We start from the raw sequence: 23548 nt of genomic DNA, 5'->3' as shown, positions 1-23548 counted from the left end.
GTCGCCAACGCAATCGAATCCCAACCAGCCAGCCAGCTAGCTCTCACGGCCTTCCCCCGAACACTCTTGGCTCCCGCCCCCGCCCTTTGCCAGCGCCCAAAAGCGTCTTATTTAACCCGCCACCCACGCATAAAAACTGAACGTAAATTCATACCACTCCCCATGCACTCAAACACACACGCTTTGTACGCACTCACACACACACGCACACACTCTTACACAAGCTTATCAAATTTGGCGCATTGTTCCCTGCTTCAACTGCAGCGTTGGTGTCTCTTGTTATTTTTAGTATATCCCAAACACAAGATTTTCGTATACTTTCATATTTTTTATAAATATTAAGAAGTATGCTTTTTAAAATATTAGTTTTTTGCAGTTTTTTTAATACAAAATACATGTAATATTTCCTCTTCATATGTTGCTTTAAAATCTGTGCAAATGTTAACTTAACATACTCTGTTAAGGTAACAGTCCGCCACCTATTGTCAAAAGCGTCAAAGTAAACTGTTATACTGTTAACCGTTAGCACAGTTCTGGAGTTAACCGATAGCGGGGAGGTTGAAAATGTTGTTTTAACATTATCGTTTTTGTACCAGATTTTATATGCCAACTAAAAATAAGCAGAAGTTACAAAATTATATTAAAAAAATAAATAAATAAATAAAAATAATGAAAACAAAATATGAAAAGTAAATGCAAAACATATTTAAGCCGATTACAACCAAACTAAAATAGAGTTAGCTTCAACTTTTTATAAAAAATATTTTTTTCAATTTCAGCAAATGTTAAATATTGAAAGTCGTTTAATTATATTATTATATGCATATGTAGTGAATACTAATTATTAATATATTCCATTTCACAAAAAAAAAAGATATATACGTACATAATTTTTATAAAAAAAAACTGACAAGACCACAAATATGGGATTTCACTCGGATTAATTTACAAACTAAATTTGAAAAAAAAAAAACTTTTTCATAGGCTTTGCGTTTATTCAAATTAAATCATAAAAAAAATAAATAAACATTTGATAAAAACAAACAGTGACAGGGCGTGTTTCAGCACTTCTGGTGAAAAAAATTAATAAAAACATAGAGCACTGTTATTTAATATCGTTTTAATGGAAGCTCACCTTTAAACTTACTCAGCAGAATTTACAATATTACAAATTTCACCCAACCTTCGTATCGGCGGAGCAAACGCAATGCAATTCATCATTCAACTGAAAGCCAGGTGAGAGCGTAGGTGGAGAGGGCGGCTGGGCGTGGCACATTGTATAGAATCGCCAAACGTCCCATTAACAGAATTCAATGCACAAAAACTCACGAGCTGCCAGCTGAAGCCAAAAAGCGAATGTCAACACTATCAATCATTGCTTTGACAGTTTGAGTGCTTGTTTTAGTATTTGTGCTTTTGATTATGTGACGTCCACAGACACACACGCACACACACACGCGCTTGTACAGACATGCGGGCAACACAAACACACACACACCCATACACAGGCTTACATGCATACATGCATACATACATATATGCGAAGCGCATCAATTGATACACTTACAACAAATTGTTTGTACTGAAACACGTGGGCGGGCATTTGGCTCTGGGCATGGGGGCGGGGCATGGGAATTGATGGCAAGCGTTTGATTGATGGAGAGAGCCTCGACCTGAGCTATTTTAAATGAACAAATTGAATGTGCGCACATGTGTGCAAATGATTATTGAAATTTAAGAGTGTTCTTCAGCAAAAGCACACACACACACACAAGCATCTCTGTATATAAAAAGAGATTTAATTATTCCTCCTAGTGCTCTGCTTGCCGGCCGTGTTCAATTATGTCTAGCATAAGTTATCAAAGCCACAGGCAAAGTCTGCCAGAGTCAAGGTGGTTGGCCTTTTACTTCAAAGCGTCCTAAAATATGCCTTGAGTGAAGTCGGCTTCCAGCTGGCAGTTGGCATTGGCATTGGAATTGGAGTTTGGGGAGTTATCTAGGCGAAATTCTTTTGGGTAAATATTTTTGATAGTGGCAAAGAATTTCAAAATAAATTTGTTTTGATTTGTAAACAAAATATTTATCTAAAATAAATGTAAAATATATATAGAATTTTAGCAGAAAATTGGGATGGCTTATAAAACAAAAACGACTATATAAGTTTGTAGTATATAGAATTTCAAAATAAACTTGTGATTTGTAAAGAAAAATATTTATCTGAGGCAAATTTGAAGTATAAAGAGCATTTTAACGAAAATTGTAAAAAAAAAAAAATGAATTTAATTTGAAGTAAAAAACAAATTTTTTTTCTGAACTACGATTAAAGTAGAATTTATATAGAATTTTAATATAAACTTAGTACAAAAAAATAAATAAATCAATCAGCAAAAAAAAAAAAATCATAAAAAAAAAAATAAAATAAAATATATTTACCATTTGAAATCGAAATTATAATGCGATCTCCAAGCTTATCTCTTTATACGATTAAGCTGAAATTGCTTAACATATATTTGAATTATTTCATTTGGTATTTTAATCATATTCTAATCCGTTATGCGTCATTCACATATCAAGCAGATACCAAAAGTCCTTGATTAATTTTGTTGTTGGCTGAGCTATATTAAATTTAATATATGAACAATAAGAAACAGAAAACTATAAAAACGATAAACAATTTACAAATTTGCAATAAACTAATCAAATAACCAAAACACGGAAAACACTAATGCTTGGCACTTCCGCCGAACTGATATTTGAAGGGATTGGGACGAGCACGAAACGTGGCCAGCTGGCGCTGCTTTTGGAACTCCTCCTCCTCGCGCCGCTTGCGCTGCTCCTCCAGCTGACGACGCTTGGCCTCCTGAGTCTCGAGCGAGTGAGCATTGAAGATCTTGCGCTGCTCGGCGCGCAGTTCAGTGGACAGACGAAACGGCTTGACCTCCAGCTGCAACGGAGCGTTGGCCGGCTTCAGTGGAGCCGGCTTAAGCCTGGGCACCGGCTTCGGCTTGGGACACATTTTGACTTTCTGCAGCTGCTCCTGCTCGCGCTGCATCTGCTCGCGCTGCATCTGCTCGATCCTTTGCTTGCGCTTTAGCAGCATTTGCCGCGACGTCTTCAGCACGTTGGGCGTGACCGCACAGGTGATGCGATGCACAATGGGCCTGTTGGCCAGGTAACGATGGACCCGGCTAAAGTTGGGCATCGGACGGCTGTGGAACTGGCGCATAGCACGCTCCTCCTCGAGGTGCTGCTGCCGCAGCTTCTGCTTCTTGCGCTCATAGATGTCCTTGAAGCGATAGGCCTTCGGCGGCGGGCACTCTCCGTCAGTCATTGGCTTCTCCACGGCCTTCTGCCAGTCCGGCTCGACGGTCTTCAGCAGATTCTCGAGCACAGCCACCTGCTTCTGGGCATTCTCGAAGACAATGCTCTGGCGACGCTGCACCTGGTCCAGATCCAGCTGCTTCAACGTCATCTCACAGTCCTCAACCGACAGATTTTTCTCGTCCTGCTCCTGCAAGTTCATACAGTCAAATAGCTCCACTGTGGACTCCAAAGCAAATTCGGTGCACTTCTCCACAAAATTCAATTCCGACATTTTTCTTGAAATGTGTTTGCTCTCGCTCAGATTCTAAAACGATTGTGAATACTTCTCCGGCTGCTGCTTCGCATCTCATCTGCTGCTCATTAACAGCCTACTCTGAGCCGAGAGCTCAGGAAATTTGTGTATTGGGGCATTAGTGAAAATTTCATTTGAATTATTTAGTCTGACAGACTGTGTCAGTACCTCCATATATACATATATATGTATGTATATATAGATAATGTATAAAGTCTTGACTGTCCATCAAACTAGAATTTCTTCTGCTGTCTCTTGTTCCCCTCTCATTCTCTTTCGCCCTCTGCTTCTTTGCAATTGCATACGTCGCATTTACTTTGCACCGTCTGTTTCCTGACGTCCGTCCAGCTGTCCAGCTGTCTGTCCCAGTCAGTCCGCTGTCCGTTACGGTGCGTCTATGTGGTGTCAATTTGATTGCAAAGGTAATTCAAATAATCTCATCATACACAATCTACCTGTCTATTCACCTGCCCAACAGCCCAGCTAGAAGCCAACTTGTGCGACACACACACACACTTACACGTGTATTTGCATACATATATATTTTACAGATATATGTATGTATGTATGGCTGCACATTTCCGGGCGCCATCAGACAATTTCAATTTTCAGCAGCTGATTAAAATTTTATTTTAAAGCTGTTGTAAATGCGAATCAAGTTTATTGAAAAATGAAATTGATATAAATTGTTTAAAAATACTTTAAAGAACTACAGCTTGTGCGTCATTATAATGAATAATAAAATTGTAAAATGATATACTTTAAATAAAAAATAAATAAAATATATATAGAATAATTTTTGTAATAAATTAGTATTAGTAGTAGAACACAAATAAAAAGAAATGATGGTATATAATATGATTAAATAACATAAAATAGCATTATAATAGAGAATACAAAATAGTAGTCATTACAGTGGGAATAATTAGTAGTATTACTGAATACCGAAGTAATAATACTTTTAGTAGTAGTAGAAAAAAACATAAAATTAGTAGAAGCAGTGCTAAGTAGAAATAATAAATAGTAGTAGTACGTACAGAATAGTAGTAATAATAGTAGTAGATAATAATGGAAAATAGTAGTAGAAAAGTAAATATTAGTATTAGAAAATAGTAATAGTTGTTGATAGCGAAATTACTTATATTATGTAATATGTAGTGGTACTAGATAGTAATGATAAATAGTAGTAGAAGTAGTAAACATTAATAATACAAAAAATTAAACGCTGTAGAAAACTAGAGTATTTCTAGTAAATAGTTGTAGAAGTAAATAGTATTATCCAATATTAATCGTAGAAAATAGTAGTAGTTGTGTCTAACTAAATTTTAATAGAAAGTAGTACCAGCAGTAGATATGTTATGTTTTATATTAATAACAATAGCAGACAAAATAGTTCATAGTAGTAGACTGATAGCAAATAGTAGTAGCATTAGCAAATAGTAGTAGTTGTCTAAACGCACTCATGTAGTAGCTGTAATTAATTGTCGGCTTAGTAGGCCGTATTCAGGGTAGTATTAAGAGCAATTCCTCATTAAATGCTTTCCTCTTTAATCCCTAATGGCAAAGTGTGCAAATTCGTTAATCTAACACATTTCGCTGATTAGGGAAACACACTCGCACAATAAGTCAGAAAGCACGCAGGTGGCATGCTACAAGTTGCAAATCAAGCCGACAAACTACATACAAATGCACTTGATTAGCACTATGTAAATGTGTGTGCGTGTGTGTGTGTGAGTGTGTGAGTCAGTTACATGTGTAGGGAGTATATGTCTTAACAGAAGACTCGTATCTCTGACTGAACGCTTGTTGATAACTTTTTAAAAGCACTCGTCGCCCTCACGCCGCTGCCATTGCCCCTGCCACGCCCATTTCTACACATGCTCGACAGATTAACAACGTTGCTTACAAAATAAAACTTTGGCTTGTAGTCGAACTTATCTCTGATAGCCATTAGTAAGGCAGAAAAGTTAACAATGAACAGACGAGGGCCACAGCCAGTAGTAAAAACTTGGCCACTGATAAACGTGCTTCACAAACAGAACCTTTGTCAGGGCTGGGGCAGGGGCAGGGGCAGCGGCTGGGGCAGAAGCAAAAGTTATCCCAAAAAACTTGCCGCAAAACAAGTGGAAAAACTCTTTTCCTATCTGCGATAATTGCTTCTTAGCCAGAGAAATGTTTTCGCATAGAAAAACCCCTCGACCTCGATCTGTATAAGTTCGTATGTCTAAAACAAAGCGCGCCTCTTGATTAGTTTGCGAGTGTAGCTGAAGGGTCTTAGATAGGGGGAAGGCTGACTGACAGAGCTCATTCGCTCTATGATTATCCCCAACAGTTTTGCAATTAGTGGACGCATTTAAAAGAGATTTTCCTGATTAGGAATCAAGAGGCATCACAGCTTTCAACCTGATTGAAAAGTCAGCGGAATGAATCCCGAAAACATTTGAAGAGCAGCCGCTGCTCCAGCCAAACGACCAAACAAATATATGAGACACACGCACACACTCACACATGACAACAAGAGGGTTGCTCCGTTGGTTACGCTCAACAGCGAAAAAAAAAACACTGTCATAAAATGCTACGAGTTTTGCTTCCCTGCATTCTTCTCGAATCATTTAACCCGAGCGCAATTCTCATAAAACGAAATTATTAAAATTGTTGATTCGGGCATCAAACGCCAGATGTTCTCTCTACATATTCACATGTGCATGTGTGTGTCCATATACATGTGTGTGTGTGTGTGCTTAAAGTGTTTAGTTCAAACATTTTGAATCGCTTTATTATTGCGGCTGTTGGATATGAAAATTTTAAATAACTTGGCAAATTCTTACGAATTCGTTAAGCCTGCAGCAGTAATTTAAATGTCTGTTAAAAATAGTTGAATTTCTATCATTGATTAAGAATTTTCAATAATGGAAATTTATTTTTGTGATTACTTTTGTCTTGAGCAGAGATTGGAATGCTTTCTGAACTGAATATGTATCGAATATTTTATTTATTAGAGATTATAATCAATCCAGTTTGAGAACTAAGCACTTTATTATTATTTTCCTTTAATTTGCTTCAGTAATAATATTTGAAAATATATAATAATATTATGATGTGCAATATATATGTATATGAATCTAAATACTTACGATCTACAACTTCTATAAATGCGGTTTGTGCTCTAAAAAAATCAGAAAGTTTAAAGAATATATTCAAATTACTCACTCTCTATTGCAACATTCATAATATCTGCTTATTCAAATATACATTTATTACAGGGTATTTGCAAGTAAGTCATTTCAGCGTCATACAGATCTTACCTGTCACAAGTCACAATTGAACAAAATGTAACAAAAACTTAATCGAAAATTCTTATTGAATTTGGTCTGTAGCAAATGTAATTTTATTCTCAAAAATTTCCTCTCACACATATACAATCACATAGACATACACGTAACTATATGTGTATGCTCACATTGTAAATAATTGTGGTAAATACTTCTGAAGAAAATAAAACACATAAAATTGAACTCTTTCCTAAGAGGCAAACAAAAAGAATTTAGAAATCTCATTTAAAGTGTTTATCAAATACATTCATGTTTTTGGATTACAATTTCAATTGGATGGGGGCAGAAAATTCGATAAGAACGCATATACAATCAACATTGCGTATTATTAAGAAGAGTTTGTGTGGCTAGTGGCATTTCATTATAGTATACGAAAATCCCAAATGAGTATATTGGCACTGAAAATGATAAAATAACTTTTATCAACTCAAATGGGCTCCCTACCTTTTAGGATGAATTATTTATCTGTGCACGAGTATTACTGTCCAATCGAAACCCGCTTCATTTTGTTGAAAATAGTGTTGGTAAATGCATTCTTTAATATGCGAATGCGATTCGAACTGCGAACGTAGACACTGTCAATCATAATTATTGATTCTCCATTAGTAACTCGCTTGTAATTTATGCATGACAACAACAAGTTTGTCGTGTTGAAAGGCGATAAAAAATCAATTTAAGTGTCGGACAGTGCCATAAATTTTGCTTTATACATCACCAGATAGAGGTAGACAATACTACAAATGAATGAAAAAATTGGTAAACAAAATTGACAGCGGAATGACGAAAGGTGAATACACTATAGCAAATTATTGTAATCAATAAATGTATTATGATTTTAAAAGTATATATGGTATATGTGTTATATATATAGTTATATAGAGGATAAAAATAAAAATGTTTTTATGTTCTATAAATTAAACATTACTTGATTTTAATTTTCAATATTTTTAAATTTATTTAACTATGTATTTTCAAAAATTAAAAAAAAAAAATAGGAAAACATAGAATAAATATATTATATACAGATATAGTATATTATGTAGAATGTAAACTTTATTGACCCCAAATAGTATGCTATATAACTTGCAAACATATATATACCAGGGAAAATATTACCAGTCTGGTATTTCAACTTAAAAAGACCACAAAGAGAAGCAAATATTTATTGTAAAAGCTTCAAAGCAAATGCTTGTAAATATTTCAAATTTTTTTTTTTTTGCATCTACATCAAAAATGAGTACGACAAAAGTGAAATTGACGGCCAACGGAATTAGCAATTCGATGTAATTCTGAGCACAGCAAAAGAAAGTGAGAACCTAAAAATAAACTTTGTGCAAATGGAAATGGAGGTCGTGTTAGGCTGCCATTAGGCTGAGGCTTTGGCATTTGTCTGTCATTTGCTATCAATATTTATGGCATTGCTTTGCTTTTATTATTTGGCAATTAATAATTTGTGTGGGCTGAAATGAAATTTCAATTTAATTTACGACTCGGTTCTCGGTTGGCACAAAGGAAAAACTAAAAGTCAAATGCCAGGCGAAATGCATTTTCTTGTCAAGTGTCAAAAGCAGAAATGCAACGGCCCAGCTTTGGCCAGTCGGTTGCACGGACTGCTGGAGTCCTACTTGGGCCATCTCCTCGGAGTCCTCGGGCTCCGTATGCAACAGCAGACCAATAAACAAAAGCATTAAACCCATAAAACAGGGAACATGGCACTCACGAGAATTAACACTACATTATTCACAATGCAATTTCGAAAAAAATGTTTCAACCCGAAACGGATGCGACTCGGTGAATGTGAGTGTGTAAGTGTATGAGTGTGAGTGTGAGTGTGAGTGTGAGTGTGAGTGTGAGTGTGAGTGTGACTGTGAGTGTGAGTGTGGGTGTGGGTGTGAATGTGGGTATGTGTGCAATGGCTCACATGGGTGCTTTACATTGCCTGTGGCCTGAAGGGAGGCGCGCTTCTCTCTGCGGGCTACGCCGTGTGTGTGTAGTTGTGGGCGTGGCAGCTGCACCTTTCGCTGAACTTTTATTGTTTTGCATTTTTATTTTCATTTTCATTTCCATTTCGCTTTTTTTTCTGGCAAAAATGTGAAAAATTAAAAATATTGTGCTATATGCGTGCATTTATATATGTATGTATATAAAAATTTCGTTGTATTTTTTACCGGCGTTTGCTTTCATGCATATTTCCCACAACACATTTGGAGTCGAGCAGCGGCGCTTAAATCATCCAAAAAGCGGGAGCAGCAGGAAGCGCAGGACAGGGACAAGCCCGTTTGCAGTTAGTTTGCCACTGAAGTTGGGCTTAACCCATCAGCAGCAGCATCAGCAGCAGCAGTAGCAGCAGGAGCATCATAGCTCTGCCTGAGGTGCATCTGGAACCGAACCCCAACCCTAGCACCCACGCCAACCCAGCATCCAGTTCATCTACCAACCTATACCAACCGTGTTGATTTATGTTCAGAGTTTGCATTCATTTATCATTACACTTGAAAGCATTTCCGCTTTGTTCCTTTTATTATGTATGTATGTACATATATATGCTCATGCATAGATGAGGGCGGAGCGCGGGCAGCTGCGGAAGATGAGCAAAAAGGTAATACCTTTAATGCAAGCTATGTTTCATATTTCGCTGATTGTTGTTGCTTTTTATTGCAGCTGCCAAATGGGCTGCTTATCATCAATGTAAGCGCTTGGCGCATCGCAACAAGTAAGCAAAAAGCTTAAATATTAATACTCCATTATACACACTCACACACTTGCGCCTTGTTCGAATTTAAATCAAATTTTAATATATGAAATTTCATGAAAAAAAATGTATGGTAAATCCCCTTTTTTCCAGTAACTAAATAAGAGTGATATGATTTTTGATAATTATTTTCAGCTGCTTTTTAAGCTATTGATAGTAAAAAAAAACTTATGAATATCCAGCAAAATTGAATTATAAAATTTGTTAAATCTATTTAAAGTGAAAAATAATAATAATAAAATAAAATAGAATTTATTTTTGCTATCTGAGAGTTTGGCTCTAAATATAACAAAATGCTAAAACCAGTAGCTATATTACTATATTGTTATTTGAAATATCTGTGCAGCACACTGAAGGATTTTCGGTTGCTCTTGAATTTCATTTCACCTGTATAAGAGCAGACTTCAACTCTCACAAAATCACTGCTTATAAATCAAATCATAACAAATCAAGTCAAAAACACTTTCTATTTAAATTCAAAATTAAACCAATTTCAGCGCCATAATTTATGCATATTTAATTTAAATATTATGCAAGAAAATACAAAACAAAAAAAGAGAGATGAAAATGAAAATGCTGTCTGCTTAGAGATAATTCACATATTTGCTTTTAATTAAAGGCAACAATTTAACGCAATTCCGTAGACAGACGAGAATTTCATCATTGGCAAATTTAATGTGAGGAAAACATGAAAATTTCTAATATTCATAACTAATAAATTGCCTCTGGCATTTTTGATGCAGTTCTTGGTTACATTTTGGGCCAGGTGCAAAATTAATATACGTTATCTTTGCATAAGTTGTGTGCATGTGACAAATAATTCCCACTGATTTACAGCCATGCAGCAGGCAGCAGGCAGCAGGAGGCATTTGGCATGCGGCTTGCAACATGATGCATGCAGCTACTGGGAACGCTCGGCAGGCTTAGGCAGACCCAAAATGCCAAATGCAGCTGCAATAGAATGCCCGCAGCCAGGCCTACCATATAGACACAGAGAGAGAGACGAGAGAGGAGAGAGAGGGAGTGGAAGTGGGAGTGAGAACCGGAGCCGGAAAATTCATGGCCAAATGCGATTACCGTAAAGATGAAAATTGAATTTATATATGTACGAATAAATAGAAGGCAAATATATATACATATGCAGCCGAGAGCCAAGGCAACACGTTGCTTTTGATTAGTTAATTAAAACGTCGGCTTATATTTGCGAAATGAACTCAACATTTATGAATATCATATAACAACGTATGTGCGTCATTGACAAACGTCTGCACTTAAATCACAAAGCTTGACAAAGATACTTAATTACCTAATTGAATAGAAAAGACTTGACCCGTGCTGCAATCATTAGATGACAATTTGAGAGAAAACTCGGTGAATTTCGTTGTCTCACTTTGCATTTACATAATGCGAGTCGCTCTCTCCAATCTAAATTAAAATCAACGACCAGCTAGCATTTGCATTAATTAAACTCATCCGCTTGCGCCCCAGAAAGTATTGATTGCGATCATTTCTTTTCACCGGCCAGCAGCCAAATGGACTTTTGCTATATCATATCAAAAGCGAAAAATTGCAGCACGAAAAACGACGAGAGCAGGAGCTGGCAAGAGCTTGACGGAAAGCAGCTGGACGGGCAGATACCCAGGGGGCTCAGCTTTACGCTTTGTGGCAAAATGTCAATAAAATACAACTCTTTAAGGTAAGCAAAATGAAGATAATATTACATATATTAAACAATTATAATTTAAGTAAATTTTTGAAAACTTTTATATATGTATATTCTTTTGAATAAATATTTTTTTTTTATTAATTTTATTTTGAAAAAAATTGAAAAAAATGTTTTTAACATTTCAAGAAAATTATTGTATATAAATATTATATAAATATTATGTTATATTTTATATTTATATTTCTATATATAATATTTTATATTTTGTATATAATAAATAATTAAATTAAAATATCTTAAAACATTAAAAACATAAATAAAAGACGAAACTCACATCTAAACTCATATTTTCTCGCTTTTAAATATTAATTTTCTTATTTATATTTATACTATATGCCACATCATAGCAATCAACCTCTACTATGTGCTTACCAGTACAGGGTATTAAGAGCAAATGCTCTCAACAAGTTCATTTTCCATGCCATGTAATGGCTCAGGTAATAAACATAAAAACTAATTTCCCCCCAAAATGCCAAGAATGTTAATCAAAAGATTGTCCTGTTAGATTGCGGCATAGCAACAACAACAACAACAGCAACAACAACATTTCTGTGTGTGTGTATGTGTTTGTGTGTGTGTGCGAGGGGTATATGGTAGGGTCTGTGGTTTCTATTTTGTGGTAATTTCCGTTTATGTTTTTGAATTTTTTACTCACGGCTGCGCAAACACAACTGACTGCTGATGGCTTCTGTGCGCCAACAGCATTTGCCCAGCATTTTTCCCAGCATTTTCCCAGCATTTTCCTAGCTACCCAGCATTTTGTCCGGCTGCCAGCAAACATGGCCAAATTGTTGTCTCTGCTCTATGTGGTTTGTTCGTATAACTCGTATTTACTATTGTCGAATTTAAATTTTTTTTGCTAAATTTACTTTAATTAACGCACGAACTGAAGCTTAGTTTAGGCCTTAATCGCCTCTAGTTAGATGGGCGTGGTAGACAATTGCAATTTTCAATTATATACCAAACAATTTTAATTAGGAAAGTTCAATTTTTTATTTATTTCAAGTTTTCTATGTTCAAATCAAATATTCAAATCTTTGCACTAAGACTAAGCTTGTGTTGCTAAAGCTTGACGAAAAAGCTTTACCAGAGTGTGCATAATATTTTTAAATATTTTTGAATACTTTTTTGAGTAGAACTTCTAATTGCATCAGGCTTATCATTATCAAATCCCCATTCGCTTCGTTCGACTAGAGAAAGCTGCGCTGTCAAATTCTCCCCAAACTTAAGACTTAAAAAAAAAAAAAAAAAGTACAGAAGAAAATTGCATTAGCAATTAAGTTTGAGCAGCGAGCAGGCGCTAGACTTTTGCTCAATATTGAAAATAAATTCAGAAACTTCAACATTTTTAGCGTCTATGTCTTAAGCTGGCCAGAGGTGTGGGCGGCGGTAAAGAAGGGGTGTGGCTGGCCTGATAAAATGCCTTGTATTTCATTTTCAGCGTTTAGTGCATTATTTTCTGCGTTGTGTGTGTGTATGTGTGAGCTGGCTGCCAGGTAAAGTTAGTGTTACCTTGTTTGCCGCCAGTGAAGAAGTTTTGCAAGTTGTCGGCAGGCGCTCGTGTTGCCTAAACAGATTAAACTCTGAACACATGTGCGCCTGCAATTTTACGCGCCGTCGCTGCGCAGGCTTCCGCATCCGTTGCCGCTGCCGTTGCCGCTGCCGTTGCCGGCGTTGGTGGTGTCGGTTGTTCAGCCGCAGCCACTGCCAGGGGCTTCACATAACCGCCACATTAATTCCTAGTGCCAGACACCTTTCTCGTTAGCGGTTGGCCCCAACTTATTTAATTTCACAAGCAGCTCCAGCTCCTGCTCCAGCTCCAGCTCCTGCTCTAACTTTAACTCAGCAAGAGTTAAATAGCATTCAAACTCAAACTGTTGGCATTTGGTTGGCTTATTTAATTATCGAATATGCTGGCAGCAACAGTTTGTACCACAGTTTTGCAGTTTTCAGCTCGTGGACGACATTTACTCAAAACTCGCTCACGTTCCGCTTGACCCGGCCCGGCCATTGGGGACACCGTTTTTTCCATTCTTTATTCTTAATTCTTGGTTTCTTTTTTTGTAAAATTTATGTCCTGTGCAGGATTTGCACGCAAGGCTAACGAATGCGCATACGTGCGATCACGTAAACTCAGATAAGGTACGAACTATGCTGGATGAATGTTATCGAGATATCTCTCCAATGCTTACTCCACCTGGCAGCCAAGTGAATTATTTAGCAAGAATAAAAGAGAGCAGATAGTTGATGCCAACTTTGTGAAATGCCTTTAAAAGTTGCAAAGATATCTTACACAATATTCCTGCCCAAAAGTTGAGGCATAAAGTAGACCTAAGGAAAATAGCAAAAATATGTTTGAAAAATGTGAAAATTAAATAAAACATTTTTTAATATAGTAAATTATATACTTAATGTAAAATAACAGAACTAACAGAACTCAAGCTTCATTTAGTTGTTTACCTGATAAGATATAATATTTGATATTATAGCACCACAGCTTTCAATCTTCATTTATAATGAGATCTTTAGACATTGTATGCAACACAAAACTTTATTTAAACCGAAATCGAGCTGCAGCCTTAGGTCTCCCTCTTCATATCCCTCTCCCACAACAATTACAATTTATTTTAGTGTAATGCAAATTTCAACTAAACTGCAATAATACAAAGAGACTTACATAGGAATAGTTCGGAATTCCAAGCATCGAAGGCGAAATTCGACTTTTGACTGAAATGCCTTCGACATAATTAAACTCTGTGTGGAATTTCATTATAAAATTCGCAGACATTTTGCCAGAGGCGAGAGATTCTGGCTGATGGCTGAAGTTTTTCCACTGCAGCGACCTTAACTCGAGCTGCTTTTTAATGTAGTTGTAGTGTAACATTTCTGGCTCAAGTTGAATTTACATTGGAATCGGCTCGTTAAGCGATAATTTTCCTTATGAAACGCAATTTGCCCAAAGGTTCAATATGCGAGTCAAAGAGAGAACGAGAGAGCGTGAGAGAGAGAGAAAGAGAGAGTGTGTCTGTGTGTGCCCGTTGACCAAGTTGATTTTTCACAATTTCCGGCCAAGCGAGAGCTGCGCTGTCGACTGGGCGGAAACGTAATTTGGCTTTTGGCCATTATTTTCGGCACTGACCACAAAGCCAAAGTCCGCTGCAGCTGCCTGCACGAGCGGTCTGGCTGGCCGACCAAAGAGCGGTATAACGACGGCTTGGCGCCTCATCATAATCGAAGCCACGAAATTGAAGTACTGCGGCACACAATGCGGTTTCCGTTGACTGCTGATTGGCTTCCGTTTCCGCTAATTTTTGAAAGTCGGCATCGATTCACGGCCCACATTGTTTTTGCCATACACAACAGCTACTGTTCTTCTTATCCTGGCAGAGAGGCAGGCAGGCAGGCACTAAAGGACCGCCAGCTTAGTTGATTACACAGTCCATTCATTGCCCAATCAGCTAGCAACTACTTATGCCCGACTGAGAGCTGTAACAAAAGTAATACGGCAGAGCAGTAGAAACCTTCTCGCAGTACGCAGAAAAACGAAACTGAACCGAGGTCGTGTATTGATGGGGAAAGTGTGATTTGAGCTGAAAATACTCTTGTATAACTACAGTAGAATCCGACTAAAACGATTTTATAAATATCTCAAGCTAATTTTCTTATGATAAAATCCAATAGAATTATAGTATTCTACAATTTCTATTTACTAATTTCACAACATTGCTAAAAATTTTAGTTGCTAAATTGAGCCATAAATGAGAATAAATTCAAGCTCTGCTCGAAGGAATCGTTGCGTTTCATATCCGTCCATTCGCTTGGGTCATTTTATTGCTGCATATTCTTTATGTAAGCATATCAAAAATGTGTTTCCAAATAGAAATTTAAAACCTTATTACTCGGAAAACGAAGGAAAAAATGAAGAATATATATATGTATATACATACATATATATATAAATATTTTATGGCGAAAATATTGCAGCTGGAAAAGGGACAATATATGTAGATACTTTTAGCCAAACTGACCCCATGCCCGGGCACACAGCTGGGTCAAGCTCGGACCTGGGCTAAATCTAGACGCCTTCACGGACCCATTGCCTCGAACACACACACACTTGAAGTCTAAACTCGGCGCATCGCCTTTTATTTTCATTTTATTCTCATCGGTTTCTTTTTTTTCTGTTCGCCTTTCTTTCTTTAAATTGTGTAACAAATTGTTCCCCGAGGACGAATTTGGATTAAGTAAAAAAAGGGTTTATTTACGATGCCATACATAACACGGGGCCCCATCGACCGGCTGCAGGGCCTGTCTGCTGTGCCCGTTCTGTGCCTTAGCCCGAACTGGCCTTCACTCAATGGTTTCTGCTCTTCATTTTTGTTGTACCAGCCCTTTCTTATTTTATTTTCCCCCTTTTTTATTACGTGCCCAATACTCAATTTGGGGCATATTTAAATTCATCGTCTATTGACGGCAGCCGGCGGGCATTTCGTATGCACATGAAATGCGAAAGTTGGCAGCGTTTCGGTTAGATCTATTGAGTGGTTATTTGAACTGAACTTTGAGGTTGAATTCGCTTCATTTTTATGTTATTTATATGTGTGCGGCTGGCCCCTCAGACCCAGACCGAACCAAGACCAACGTGTTGAAGCGAAATGAAATACAAGCTAACCAAAAGGCAAATTTGCCTGGCCAATATTATACAACATAAATTTCACAAACACATACACACGCACACATACATTATATAAATATACATACACTTATATAAGATACTTACATATGTATTTTATGTAGGTAAAAACTTGTTTACCAAAACGCTTAACTGCCTTTTGCTACACTGCCACATCAGATATTTGCCACGATAATCAAGTGGGAGAGGGAGGGAGAGTGTAGGGGGCAGTTGAGCTGAGATGCGCGACCCGGCGGCATCTTGATAATATTTCGATTTATACCCACGCGCCATCGAGCTACCCCTGAACAGCGCCCAGTTTCTGGTATTCGTTGTCATTGTTTTTAGCAAAACAGTTTTAACTTTTTGCCACACAACCGAAACTGTCAAACAGCGTAAACTTCAAACTGAAACGAGTCGGAACTGATGGCACCTGAGCTCCCAGTTGAGCGCCACGAGCCACCACCTATCCGAGAGCTGAAAGCTGGCCCGCCCTCCCATGGCACCGGGTTCATTTAGTTGGGCTGTCAAGGCTTTTGCGCTCAATTTGGCAGACAACAACGCAATCATTGCGAATAAGTTTTCAACTGTGACGTCAGCAAACGTTCGACAACATTGACAGCGTATCCTAACGCAGTTATTACGGATTAAAGATAATGTGAAGAGAGTGCAGAATACAGATACAGATACAGATACAGATACAGATACAGATACAGATACAGATACAGATACAGATACAGATACAGATACAGATACAGATACAGATACAGATACAGATACAGATACAGATACAGATACAGATACAGATACAGATACAGATACAGATACAGATACAGATACAGATACAGATACAGATACAGATACAGATACAGATACAGATACAGATACAGATACAGATACAGATACAGATACAGATACAGATACAGATACAGATACAGATACAGATACAGATACAGATACAGATACAGATACAGATACAGATACAGATACAGATACAGATACAGATACAGATACAGATACAGATACAGATACAGATACAGATACAGAATTACAGAATTACAGATACAGATACAGATACAGATTACAGATACAGATACCAGATACGATACCCGATACAGATACCGATAACAAGTATCTCAGATACAGATTAACAGATCTCAATAATGTTAAATATCTATATATTGTAATCTAATCTGAAAAAAGCTCTCTTGATTAATAAAAGCTCTCCATAAATAGACGATTCGCATGAAAATCGGTTCAGTAAGCTGAAGAGCTCAGTTGCTTGTAGTCCGCAAGATGCTTGCTCGTTCGATTTGTGTTGCCATTGCTCTTATAATATGTACTTCTCACTGTCATGGATGTCACATTTATGATATAAATGCGACTAAAGCGTTAATTGAAATAAAGAGCCAGTTGGCGGAGATACGGTAAGCTTCCCAACTTCAGAGATATTAACTAATCATTTTACCTGGATGTGCTTAGATTGGAGGAAGCTAAGCAAGAAGAGCAGCTAGCAGAGATTTTTCGGAGACTCAACCGAAACTGTCTCAATTCATCTCCAGCTACTAATGGTATATCCACGATCCCCTGTGAGAAAAACGAGCATGGAGCCGGCTGGACTGTCATTCTACGTCGCCAGGATGGCAGTGTTAACTTTTATAGGAACTGGAATGACTATAAAAATGGATTCGGCAATCTGGATGGAGAGTTCTTTCTGGGCTTGGATAAGATACATACACTGACTGCCGAACAAAGTCAGCAGTTGCTTGTGCTACTCGAAGATGCCAATGGTGTAAAAAGCTACGAAAAGTATGACAGGTTCGCAATTGGCAATGAGCAGCAGTCCTATGAATTGCACACGCTCGGAAGGGCTGCAGGAAGTGCGGGCGACTCACTCAGAAAACACTTTGGTCTCAAATTTTCGACCTATGACAGGCCAAATGGTGTCGACCCTCGAAACTGTGCCATCCTCTACACTGGCGCATGGTGGTATGAGAAATGCCATGATAGGTGGGATTTTGCTTCCTCTATTTTGAATTCAATATTAATTGAATGATTTCCCTAGCCACCTTACCGGAAAATATGGCGATAACACCTCTGGAAAGGGCATCAATTGGTACACTTTTCGGGGTCATACTCACTCACTGAAATTCGCCGCCATGATGATACGACCGGTGAATAAATGATTGACAAAAATGATTTGCACTCTTCGACTCAAATCTTAATCTTACCTTCACTTTCATCGTTGTTTTTGTTTTCCTCATTTATAAATCATTTATTTAATTTTCTAAAAATCTAAATATCTGCTCGATAAAATAATAATTATACAATAAATGAGTTTTGAACTATGCTAAACCATAGTACTAGGTACTTATTATATATAGTTAAATCCTTCACCCTTTGACTTTACACTGCATCAAGAACTTATTCCAATGATATATTTATTATTCCAATTGAAAATGCATGTGCACTTAAATAATTATGAAATACGCAATCGAGGCCAATTAGCTGAGCTGAGCGGAAATTAAAAAGACAAAAAGGTAAACGAACAACCTTTAACGAACTTTTGATCAAGCCGTGTACTCTACAGCCCCGCTCTCAGCTGCTCACCTGTCTCAGCTGCCTTACCCTTACCCTCATTGACTCCCCACCTATTTGGCTTGGCAATTAGCATGCTCCTGTGCACCGTGTGCAGCCAGTTGAAGCCACATTCGCAATACCATTGAACCGCAATGGAGGCACATAAAGCGCGCATTGAAAATTAATTGCGGCTCTCTGGCTGTGTGTGTGTGTGTGTGAGTGTGCATTGAGATCTGAGGCGATGTGTGTGTGAGTGTGTGCCCCATGTGCATATGTGAGTGCGTGAGTGCTGTACCACTTGAGCACCGTCAACCGCCTTTTCGCATTGATGATGATGCCGATGCTGACGATGATGCCAAAACAGGCAGCGGAGCTGCCAACGGTAGCCAGCAGCGAGGCAGGCATTCGTCCAAAACCCGCTTCGCGGTTTGCCTTTTATGAAAAATTAATTTGCTTTTTGTGTGCAGCAATAATATTTTACTTGTTCTTTCATTTTTCTGTTCTGCTGCCGCTGCACCCCGAGCATACCCCCTTCAATGTGCTGCCAATCAGAGCGTATGATTAATTTTTCGTCGCGGTGCCCACCAAAATCTGTTTAATGTGTGTGGGTCCATGTGTGTGTGTGTGTATGTTATTATATGCTCTTTTTTCAAAGTTCAAATATCTTAAACTTTTAAGGCTTAATATTTGTTTTATAAGTTTTTTTTTTTTTAGGTTCTTTACAGCTAATTAGTATTTAGGTTTAAGGGAGTTTTGGCATACCATCCTTAATAGGCATACAAATACATTTTTATTTTTGCGTCGGAAATCATATCATTCAATCATTTTTATTAGATAAATGTTATATTATATTATATATATGTATATTATATAAATATATGCAAATAACAAAACTTAAAAAGAAAATTATATTTTAACCCATGCGTCAATCTATTTTTGTTTACCAAAATGTAAATTTTGCATATTTATTTATTGCCAATGTTTATATAGGCCATATAGTATCTATGCTAGATATAGAATACCTACAGGCTATATATACATTTTATTCACGAATTTCGTTCAAGATTTTATTAAGCAAAACATATATATGCTCTATAATACTTATAGAATATAAATATATATTTTTCCGGGAATTTAAAACAAATAAATAAACAAATTAAAAATAAGTAAACAAAATTGTTTTTATTTTTTTGTATAGCTCATAGAACAACCATATATTAAATGAAATATCCACAAGGTATATATATATATATATTTATATATATTTGGAATTTTTAGACATTCTTTGAACATATAAGAAAAGGTCGTTACACAATTTTATTATGCATTTCATTTTAAATAAAAATTAAAAATTCCCAATATTGATATGAAATGCTCCTATATAGCACCATGTATACCTTAAGGTCAAACCCGCTTATCTTGAATCACTTGCCTACAGGGTATTCAGGCTAGGCAGCAGCAGCTTGAGTTTGAGCACCACCAGCAACACTTTCCATGGTCATGCACAGTTATTTGCAACAGACAGCAGACAGCAGACAATGCATATTTTTGTGCAATGCCGCAACGAGGACAACAACTTGGTGGCAACTTCTTCGTGCTAAAGTTTTGCAAAATGCCGCCGCGTTTGCTAGCTCCTTCTTCTTCTTCTTCTTCACTTTGCTGCTGCTGCGGCTGCTAGTGCTGTCTTGCGAAGAGTTTTGCGCGCGCGCACACATTTCACATTAGAAAAACCACAAAATTATGCAACACAATATGAAATGCATTTGAGAGACAAGTGAATCTTGTCAAGTGCCACAGTGGCAAGCACGAAACGACTCCGGCTCCGGTTCCGGCCCAGCACAGCAGACAGCAGACAGCAGCGGACTAGCACTAGCTGTAGGACTATGGCTCCAGCGTCAGAGCAGAACACTTGAGTTGGCGCTTTAATCAAAAGTCAAATATTTCATGCAATGCGACAAGCATTCGTGAATGGCTGACTGTATGGGTGTGCGTGTGCGTGTGTGTGGTTGAGTGGATGGGCTGCTTTGGGGTGGTGCTGCATCTGCTTTAACAGCAGGCAGCTGCTGTCAGCATACAAATGCAATGCTGCTAACCCCACACAATAGATGCCAAGGAAGACGACGACGACGACGACGACGACGACGACATTCACCCCGCCTACAAATTTGAGTGGCTGAAAAATCTGGAAGACGGGATGCAGTGGCTCGGCAGCTGCCTCGCATGCCTGTGCACTTGCAGCCACTTTGAATTCGGATGGCAATGGGCCGCGCTGCTATCCTCTGCGCTGCGCTGCTCCGCACGGCTCTTTCATGGAAATTACATTTTTGCATTCTGGCGTCGCTGCTACTCAAGTAAATGCAAATATTTCTCATTTCTCTTACAATACAGAAAAAAAAAAAAAAAAAAGAAAGAATACAAAACAAGAAATTGTCAAATGTATTCAAAATGTGCGCCGCATGCGAAATCTTTTTGAATATTTATATACACACACAGATAAGCCCACCCACACACACACACATATGCACACCCTCTCGCACACATACGCATTTCATTTAAATTCCAGAGCAAATGATTTTCTTGCGAATGCTGGGATTACAGCTACAAAAACATTTCATGGCCAACAAATTGGTTTAAGCTTGAGTCGCAATCATTTAGCGCAGCCAAACACAAAATTGCATTTGGATTTAATATAAATACATTTTCCTTACCGAATCAGTTACAATTAACAAAATATTTGTATTCAATTATTGCAATTGAGGAGATTCGAAATTTTAGCAAATACATGAATACAATTAAATTTGCTAAATGAATATAAAGTAATTTTAAGAAAATATAGCACAAGCGAGTATTTTCTGGATGACAAGTGAAGCATGTTGTTTAATATATGAGCAGAAATAGTTTATGAAATTTAATAATCATAGAGCCATTTTTATATTTATTGTTTGTGTTTCTTATACCCTGTACCCATTGAAAATGGAATATCAGTTGTGCTGTAGATATACTCTTCATGTCTATAAACTGAAACTTTGATATATTTATACTTAAATTAGATGAAACTGTTCTTTTTCTAGTTTACTAAATTATTCTATCTATTCGTTTTCTAGAGATCAAGGGCAATGCTAGTACAGATTACAACTAAAACTTAACCTTCGCTGAGCACCTGCGCCCTCCATACCTAAACTGCTCTCATAACCGATCCACGTAACACCAGCCGCATTGGGCTAATCTAATCTGCATCAGCTTAGCCGTAAATTTCGCCTAAAACAGCTTAAATTTATTCGCTCTTTTTTCGTAAAATTGTGTGCAGTGAGGTCTGCATACAATGCCGAGGCAATTAATTACCAATGCATTTATAATTCCAAATTGTGGCTTCGACTGAGCTGCTTTTGTGTGCAGTTCATAGAGAATTTTTAAATGGCATATATATTTTTTTAATTAAACTAATTGTGCTAAAAACGTGCCCACAACAATTGAATTCATAATGAAAGACGAAAAATAACAATAGAACAAACGAAAAATGTATTTATAAAACTATATAGCAAAAAAATTAATATTATTTTATATATATTTTTAATGCAATCAAAAACACACACTTTTGCATTAGATGTATTACATACACACACACGCAATTTATGCGTACACGCGGCGTATGCGTAATGCTATTAAGTATACGCTCAGCTCTTAAATAATGAAAGGGTTTCGGTCATAAAAAATTCAAGAAGATACCTAAAACCGTTGACGCACTTCATTTACGTTTTTTACGGCCGAATTTTATTGTTTTTTGTGCTCTTAAACCTTTCTTTCTTTCATTTTAATGCTAAAAGCTGGCATTAGCCTGGTTTAGTTCTTAAAACGTATTTTTTATGGCGAGAGCCATCCATTGTTATCAAATTGCATAATTAGCGTAATTTAAAATATTAAATTTCCACAATCTGGTTTTTTGCGTATTATTTAAAAATATTTCTGCTTTTAATTTATTATTTAATTCATAAGTTACATGGCTCGAAATCTGAATGATACTTCATTTAAAACTCAATTTATGATTATTTCCACACAATTTAATTTCGTAATTGATTTATGCATTTCATTTTGCTGCTTATCAGCGGCCACGAGAGTGACAATCAAAGCAAGTAAATACATATACATATATTGTGATATCCACCACCACAGAGGAGGGAAGAGAGGGAATTGAATGCATTTTATTGAGTATTATTTTTTATATATGGCTTACTATGAAGAGGTAGGTGATTTTTAAAAACACTCACGCTAAATAACAGTTCTTTTGAAATACTACATTCGATTCGTAGCAAAGGATCTGATGTGCTATATATTTAGTATTACATTATTGATAATATATATAAAATATATCCCAGTAAGTGAAAATTTTAATTTTTGATTGAAGATTGATTGAAAAGGTAATAAATAATCATAAAAAATGAAATGAAAACTCAAAATGATGAGCAAACAATTCCCTACTGCACTGTTCATTACAACATTTAAAAAATAAAAACAAAAAATACTTACAGAGCAACTACAAGTCGCGCATGCTCAGAGCTGGTTTGTAAGCAAGAAATTTGAGTAGACAATTTATGTAATATTTTTTTATTCTACTTCTGCATATTATCATCTATAACGAATTTCACTCTTCTCCCTAACTGAAGATATTACAGGATAGCAGCTAGTCGATCATATTCAACTCCGACTTCCATTTAAAGCTGTTTGGCTTTTATGGGCTTTGTTGCTGCTGGAAAATAAACAGTTGCGTTTTTCATATGATTAAATGTTGAATGGGCAGCAGAGATGCTGAATTACAAACTGATTAAAAATGTATGCAAATGTGTACGTAATTAAATAAATTAATTAAGCACCG

At 36.9% G+C, this 23548-nt stretch overlaps 2 protein-coding genes across 2 annotated transcripts; one reads left to right on the top strand and one right to left on the bottom strand.

Moving 5' to 3' along the window:
- Positions 1-2629: 2629 nt before the first annotated feature.
- On the bottom strand, positions 2630-3703 carry LOC115562901 (uncharacterized). Its single transcript, XM_030385103.2, has one exon. The coding sequence runs from the start codon at positions 3593-3595 to the stop codon at positions 2723-2725; it is 873 nt and encodes a 290-aa protein (XP_030240963.1). The 5' UTR covers positions 3596-3703; the 3' UTR covers positions 2630-2722.
- Positions 3704-17374: 13671 nt separating this feature from the next.
- LOC115562892 (ficolin-1) lies at positions 17375-18347 on the top strand. Its single transcript, XM_089257337.1, has 3 exons — positions 17375-17525; positions 17581-18108; positions 18164-18347. The coding sequence occupies exons 1-3, from the start codon at positions 17395-17397 to the stop codon at positions 18282-18284; spliced, it is 780 nt and encodes a 259-aa protein (XP_089113463.1). The 5' UTR covers positions 17375-17394; the 3' UTR covers positions 18285-18347.
- The last annotated feature ends 5201 nt before the right edge of the window (positions 18348-23548 follow it).

Source organism: Drosophila navojoa, chromosome 3 (genome assembly GCF_054131105.1).
Source record: "Drosophila navojoa isolate 15081-1374.11 chromosome 3, UAZ_NAV_1.0, whole genome shotgun sequence".
Classification (NCBI taxonomy): domain Eukaryota; kingdom Metazoa; phylum Arthropoda; class Insecta; order Diptera; family Drosophilidae; genus Drosophila; species Drosophila navojoa.
The sequence above is the reverse complement of the archived record's forward strand: the minus strand, read 5'-3'. Positions and strand labels throughout refer to the sequence as shown.